Here is a 7,379-nt window from a genome sequence, read left to right as displayed (position 1 = left end):
TATTTATGCGTTCCATTTCTTCCTTAACAATATCTAATTTTCGTACATTCATGGTTCTCACATTCCATGTCCCATTGTTAACGAAGAACTGGAACGCATAAATACTGACGTGGTAAGTATTGCCAAGATGAGATGGACTGGCATGGGGCATTTTGATCATATGATCTATTACTCTGGAGATGAAAAATGTATAAAGCATGTTTACACTTTCTTAAAATGTACTTACTTTAATACACAATTACCTGAAAATGGTTAAAAGTTGTCTCAGTGCAATTCTGTTATGTTAATTGATTATACCTGTAGAAAATATTAAAATACTAATCTTTTATTTAAAAGGCTTATAATAACACTCTATACAGGATACATTTTCACTTTATCCAACTTTCCCTAGCAATGCAGGAAGAAGCTTTAAAGTTGGTTTTATTGGCCTTAGAAGATGGATCTGCTTTGTCAAGAAAAGTCTTGGTTCTCTTTGTGGTGCAAAGGTTGGAGCCTCGATTCCCTCAGGCCTCTAAAACTAGCATTGGGCATGTTGTCCAGCTCCTTTACAGAGCCTCCTGCTTCAAGGTAGGACTCTATATTCAATATAAGCATTTCCCTTTCCTCAAACTTAACTAGTAAAACTTAAAAAGTAAGGATGAAGAAGAATTTGAATTCTTATAGGAATAAAACATTACTAACAAGGCAAAATCGTTTCTAAAATATGTTGGGGTATAGATGATCTTAGTCTAGAAGTTAATTATTTTACATTGATTTTAATAGGCCTAAATCCAGCTTGACTCAAAATATTAATTACTATGGGACGAATAATCATGCCACCCTCAACAAGTTGAGAGAATTAATGAATACCACTATAACAACACAGTGATTAGCACAAGAGCTCTAATAATATTGCATAGCAAGTTGCACTGCTAACCCAAAGGCTGAGAATATCTCTAGGAGTTCAAATCCACCAGCAGCTCCTCAAGAAAAAGACAAGCAGTGTCCGCCCATGGTGATTTGTAGCCTTGGAAATCTGATGGAGGGTCACTATGAGTTGGAATCTAGTCAGTGGTTGGTTGGTTGGTTAGTGAAATGTTCACTAAGTGTTAGCCATTTTTCCATCACCATCATTATTATTATTTTAATCCAGCATTCTAGATGTTGTGCTTTGCAGTAGTAGCCTAGGGAGTGGTTCTGTCTATAGGGTGTTGTACTACTAACCAAAGGCCGAATTCTATGCCAGTTCGAATCTACCAGCTTCTCTGCAGGAGAAAAGATGAATAATCCTTTCCCATGTAGTTTACTCAGAAAACGTGATAGAGAGTTATCTAGGAATCACTTCGGCGATGAGTTTTATTTTTGGTTTGTTTTTAAAGTAATAGCTTAAACCTAAGATCTCCATGTAGAATTGTTGTTGTTAAGTGCCATAGAGTCACAGGTGACTCATAGCAACACTATGAAGGAGAGTGCTCAACGCTTGGGTGCCTTTCATCCTCTCTCCAGTTTCATAGGGTTTCCGGAGGCAAGCTATTATGGAAATGGATGCCACTCCTCCTTCCAAGCTTGTTTTAATTGGGGAGCTCCACCCCACTCTCTGTCCGCATTGGGTAGCTTCCTGGCCTGCCGGGCTCCAGGGGCAGAGTAGTCCTTTGCGTCTGAAAACTGCCACAAAACTCTTGCAACCGGGCCATAGCAACCCTAGGTGGAGCAAACCTCGAAGAACATGGCTGCCGTCTCTCTCCCCTCTTCTCCTTCCAGGCTTGAAGCCCTCTGCTGCCACCTTAAACCCTAGGCCAAGCCTGGCTTGCCTGGCTCCTGGAGACAGAGTAGTCCTTCGCGCCCCAAAACCACCCAAACAGCACCATGCTCTCTCGCAACTGGGCCATAGCAACCCCATGTAGAATTAAACCAAGTATAAATTAGTCATTTTTAGAATCATACTTTAAATGAGTCCAGTGGCATAGTGATTACAGTGTTCATCACCTGCTAGCAAAGGTTGAAATTCAAACAAACCCACCAGCAGCTCTAGGGGAAATGATGTGACAGTCTGCTTCTGTGAAGATAAACAGCTTTGGAAACCTTATAAGCAGTTCTGCTCTGACTGTAGGATCACTTTGAGTCAGAATTGACTCAAGGACAGTAGGTTTGGTTTTTCAAAAGCCTGTTTGCTTCTGTAGCTTTTTAACGAAAAGAGTTGTCTCATTACCAAACAGCTTCTACTATTTCATAGTTACGATAAAGAAATATTCACTGCTTTCCAGAAATACTGTGTTTTTTCTTCTTCATACACACATACACACACTCTCTCATAAAAAAAACATACAGCTATTTTAAGTTCTGTTCATTCTTTGCATTTCATTTTAGCATGTTTTCCTCTGTTCCTTCCCCACCCCAAGTTGATTCCTTGTCCTAGACCTTCCATCAGGTTTCTGAGGCTGTAAATCTTTACAGAAAAGTTGGATTTTTCATTCATTCATTCATTGTTGTACATTTTCCTCCCTACTCCCCCCAGTTCTCTTTTTTTTAAAAAAAATTCATTGTTGCATAATTTCCTCCCTCCCTCTCCACCCCTCCCCCATCTACATAGCTACTTACCTCTTATTCTGGACTATTGTCATACAAATAATGCTTAATCATTTGTTCCTTTTAACAGTTCTTCATCTGTTAATTATATAAAACTTAGTAGATTTGGACATCTGTAAAGAAGGAAATGTCTTTCCCTCACCTTTCTTTAACTCTTTGTTGTTCTTATTGTGTGCTGTTGAAGATTGCCCCTTCATCTCCAGTGGAACATCTCGTGGATTTGAACCACATGCCTTCAGGAGTGCAGTGTAGCTTCTTACCACTAGGCCACCAGAGCTCCAAGAAGGAAATGTCTTATAAGCAAAATTAAGAATTTCACTTGAATTTTATTATAATTATTAAAATAATTTTGCTACATTAAAACTTAATCTTATTTTCTGTATGTGTAAAGTATAAATTCCATTTTTTACCTGACTTATGTGGTTATGTGTGTCTCTTTAGGTCACTAAACGTGATGAAGACTCTTCTTTAATGCAACTGAAAGAAGAATTTAGAACCTATGAAGCTCTGAGGCGAGAACATGACTCCCAGATAGTGCAGATTGCTATGGAAGCAGGTTTACGAATTGCACCAGACCAGTGGTCCTCTTTGCTTTATGGAGACCAGTCTCACAAATCTCATATGCAGTCAATTATTGACAAGGTAGACCCTTTTTTGTTCTTTATTCCGTGAACTAATCTTGGTATTTTGATAATTCACAATTTGATAATTCATTTTATTTAAAACATAAGCATTAAGTTGGTTCTAATATTTCAGGCTTTTGTAAATTATATTTTCTAGAGTTAAGTGTCATGTTTATTGTAACATCAGTTGGTTCATCTGATTATTGCTGTATTGCTGCTGTGTTTTATCTAACACCCACATTTCTTTGAGTTCTCCTTCCTATTATTGCCTCTTTTCTGGGTTTGATCATTGGATTTATTAACAGATGTACTATTGTCTCTGTCTACAGTAGCCATGTAAATGTCCAGAGCATCTGTAAACTGAAGTTTATTATCTCAGCCAGGATAAATTTCACATGATAATAAAGTTATTATCATTCAAAATAAATTTTCACTGTATTTGTTTTATCTATTGCCTGTTCTAATAAGACCGTTCCAGTTGGCATCAGTAGACATAAATTTCAGGTCAGGCTCCATTTTTACATGTGACAATAAGAGCTGTAAGCAGCTCTGGTGGCATAGTGTGTTGTGCATTGTGCTGGTGCAAAAAAGGTCAGTAGTTCAAATCCACCACCAACTTGAAAGACAGCCACCTCCCAGTAAGATTTATAGCCTAGGAAACCCTAAGAGCTAGATTTAATTAGTTTGAAACTGGAGTAATACTGTAACTGCTGTTGCTATGAAATGAAATGTTTGTGAAAAAATCTTCAAGCACAAAGTGCTTAATATGTATTTAATTGCTTAATAACTTTTTGCCACCAAGTTGTTTCCAGGACATGGTGACCCTGGAGGACAGAGTAGATTTGACCCATAGAGTTGCCATAGCTACAGAAAGTGCAGACTGCCATTTTCTTCCATGGAGCAGTTCAGTATTTGAATGGCTGACCTGTCTGCAGTCATATGTTTTAACTACACCGTTTGGGCTTATTTGCTTATGACAGTATGACAATATTGTTTTATTTATACTATTTTATCTTTTAGATTCTTAGTGATGATTGTGTCTTTGTTGTTGTGTATCATAGGGTCAGAACCGACCCATAACTGACTTTTTAAAGGCAGGTTTTCAGAGGCCGTTAATCACACAGGAGGCGATTGCCCATCCTTCCTCCACAGAGCAGCTGGTGACCTCGAACTGTGTGCCTTTGAGATTGCAACACAGCTTCTTGCCACTAGGCTACCAGGGCTCCCTATTGATGATTATACCTTCAAATTAATTTTAGATTAGCCTAAATATGGTAACTCTTATTAAAACTATGTGCCAAGTGGTTTTTAGTAGAAGCAAGGATGTTGAAATTATCACTTGATTCCCTGATACTTAGGAAAGACCAATCAAAGGACGTTCTTGGTAAAGTAGTATGTAAGCAAAAATGGAGGAAATTTCAATGGGACAGACTGAAAGAATAGCCATCATGTACTCAGACATACCAATTATCTTGAAGATAGTGCAAGATCAGGCAACATTGTATTGTTATTCTTAAATTTGCCATAAGCTGGAGCTGACTTGATGGTTTCAGAAAACAACCTTCACAACCGTCCAATATTACCCCTCCCCCTCTGCCTGTCCCCCAGTATTACCTTTTTATACAGAGGCATGGGAAGGTTACATTTTGCATGGTCATATAGCTAATAAATGACAGAGCTTGAATGTGAATTCAAGCACTTCGGTTCTAGAATCCATATTCTTAAACATAGCTAAACCTTTACCTGACAGAATTCGGTACCTTTGTTCCTGTTATTTCAAAAATAAGATTTCAACACCAATAGGTTGGTATCAAAAGAGAATTGGGAAATGTTTTTAGTAACTGCTCGACATATTTTTGTCATTATAACGTACTTTTTTTGCTCTGTCCTCTAAGTCTTCCCTGGATATTTTTAACTAAACTTTATTTGAAACTCCTAGATTTGGAGAATAGCTTGTGTCTGAACTTGTGTGTTTAATTATTACAATAATTCATTGAAATAATAATATTTTCATAGAGTTGTGGTGTTTTTTTTAAAACTCTGATGAAATATTTTATTTGCTTTAATAAGGTCCTGTAAGCAGGCTTTTTTTTTTGTAAGCAGGCTTTTGTTTTGAGTATACTGTGGACTGCCAAAAGAACAGACAAATCTATTTTGGAAGAAGTGCAGTCAAGAGTGCTCCTTAAAGGCAAAAATAGGAGACTTTGTCTTAGAAAGACTTAGAAAGGTGGAAATTCTGCAAAAGATTAGATCTTCAACAAGATGATTGACATATCGACTATAACAATAGGCTTAAGTATCCAAGATAGTGAGCATGGTGTAGTGTTGGACAAAATTTGATGTCTTATACATCAAAGGTATGATTGCTTTGAGTCAGAATTAATAGCATATAACCAAGTGTGACCAGGTACAGCGAGTTAAATTGTAAAAATGATTGTGGCTTTGTAAATAATCTTTCTTTTTAAAAGATCACCTGGGCATTAACAGTAAACTTATTGCTTTTGAGTCAGAACTGACTCCTTCAGTGGATTTTCAAAGGCTGTAGATACTATAAAAGGAGTTTGCCCATCTTTTCCCCTCAGCAGCTGGTGGATTTGAAGCTCCTGCCTTTGGGTTAGCACACGACTCCTTAACCACTAGGCTACTAGAACTCCCTACCTGTCCCTTGTAATTGTTGTTGTTATATGCTGTTGAGTCACCTGTGACTCATAGCAACCCTTTGTACAGCAGCTCTGTCCTGAGCCATTCTCACTAACTCCAACACACCTACCCTCATTGCCCCAGTTACTGTATCAATCCATCTTGTCCAGGGTTTTCCTTTCCTGTATGGACTCCACCCTTCGAAGCATGATGTCCTTCTCCAAGGACCTGACCCTTAGGAAAGTTAATATTTGTCTTCTTTTAAGTTGCAGACCCCAGCCTCTTTTGCGCAAAGTGTTCAGGAATTAACAATCGCTCTACAGCGGACTGGAGACCCAGCGAACTTAAACCGATTAAGACCCCATCTGGAACTGTTGGCAAACATTGATCCTAGTCCAGGTAAACCCAAGAGAAGATAATAGACTGTCCAGTATGTTCCCACACTGCTGGTTATTGATTCCTTTAATTATTTTTGCTACATTTCTTTAGAATTTCCTAGTTAGTCTAGATATTCTAACAGGCCCTCCCCTTGTCCCACTGCTTCTCAGGTTAGTTTGACATTTGATTTAATACTTGTGTTGTACTCCTCACTTCACCAATAAAATGTATTTTCCCTGGGTTCCTTTATGTTTCCTCTTTCTCACAAAATTTAACTGTATTTTAACATTCTCACTTCTTTGCCACAGTTTCATGTTTTTCTACATCATATAACCTTGATCTCATTTTTTCTTATTACATAAATATCCTCTCTTCCATATCTTTGCTTTATAAACTCTTTCCTGTTACTTACTTATTCTTGACCTGAAGTTATACCCAATCTTCATTATTCACCTAATGAATAATTCATCTAAATATCTTAGCTTTTCCCCCTTCAGTTCCATCACTGTCATTGCTTTTATTCCTGATCTGAAACACTTGGCATTCACTGGTAATTTCCTAGTTTCTACATAAAACTCCTTAATTTACTTGAAATATCTTCAGCCTTTGATAATGTTGTTGACCACATACTTGATATAGAAGCTTTCCTGACATCTTGCCTCTAGTCTCATTGTTGTCATCTGCTTTCTCTAATGGAACTTGTCTAATTTTTACTTCTTTAATTCTCCTACAAACCTATAAGTAGGCAGGTTTTGCTCTGGGGACTTGCTATCTTTGTGGGCCTGTTGATAATGGCCATTCAATCCCATCATTAAGCAAAATGTTTTTACAGATAACACTTTTCAAAATGTCACAACCACTGCCATCTCTTCATTGTTGTAGACCTACTTTCCCAAATGTATGCTGAGATTCTCCATTATCTTTTTGTGTGTTAAAGCAAACTCATCTTGATACTTGCTGCTCCTTGTGTTTCCTCACTGTGATCTATTATCTAAGTTATGTAATCTTAGTATAAATCTTTTATCTTGCCTGATAACTTTTCCCTGCAGTTAATCTCCATGCTTTTTCAGACAGCAGTATCTAACTCTTCTTTTTTTTTCTTTATTATTATTAAATTTTATTAGTTTCAATGAACATTCTGGGCTTTCACTCCTTCATTGCCACACCATTCTC

At 37.5% G+C, this 7,379-nt stretch overlaps 1 protein-coding gene across 1 annotated transcript in view; it reads left to right on the top strand.

The window, feature by feature from the left end:
* The window catches only part of RC3H1 (ring finger and CCCH-type domains 1), a 57,024-nt gene that overhangs the window by 18,706 nt on the left and 30,939 nt on the right, over positions 1 to 7,379 (top strand). The window contains exons 3-5 of the mRNA XM_006887763.1: positions 392 to 567; positions 3,007 to 3,207; positions 6,095 to 6,227. Of these exons, the coding sequence (XP_006887825.1) occupies positions 392 to 567; positions 3,007 to 3,207; positions 6,095 to 6,227 (510 nt within the window). The remainder of the gene's footprint in view (positions 1 to 391; positions 568 to 3,006; positions 3,208 to 6,094; positions 6,228 to 7,379) is intronic.

The sequence above is a fragment of the Elephantulus edwardii genome, unplaced genomic scaffold (assembly GCF_000299155.1).
Source record: "Elephantulus edwardii isolate Elephantulus edwardi_28Jun2011 unplaced genomic scaffold, EleEdw1.0 scaffold00061, whole genome shotgun sequence".
Classification (NCBI taxonomy): Eukaryota; Metazoa; Chordata; class Mammalia; order Macroscelidea; family Macroscelididae; genus Elephantulus; species Elephantulus edwardii.
Note: the sequence above shows the minus strand (reverse complement) of the source record. Positions and strands in the feature narration are given on the sequence as shown.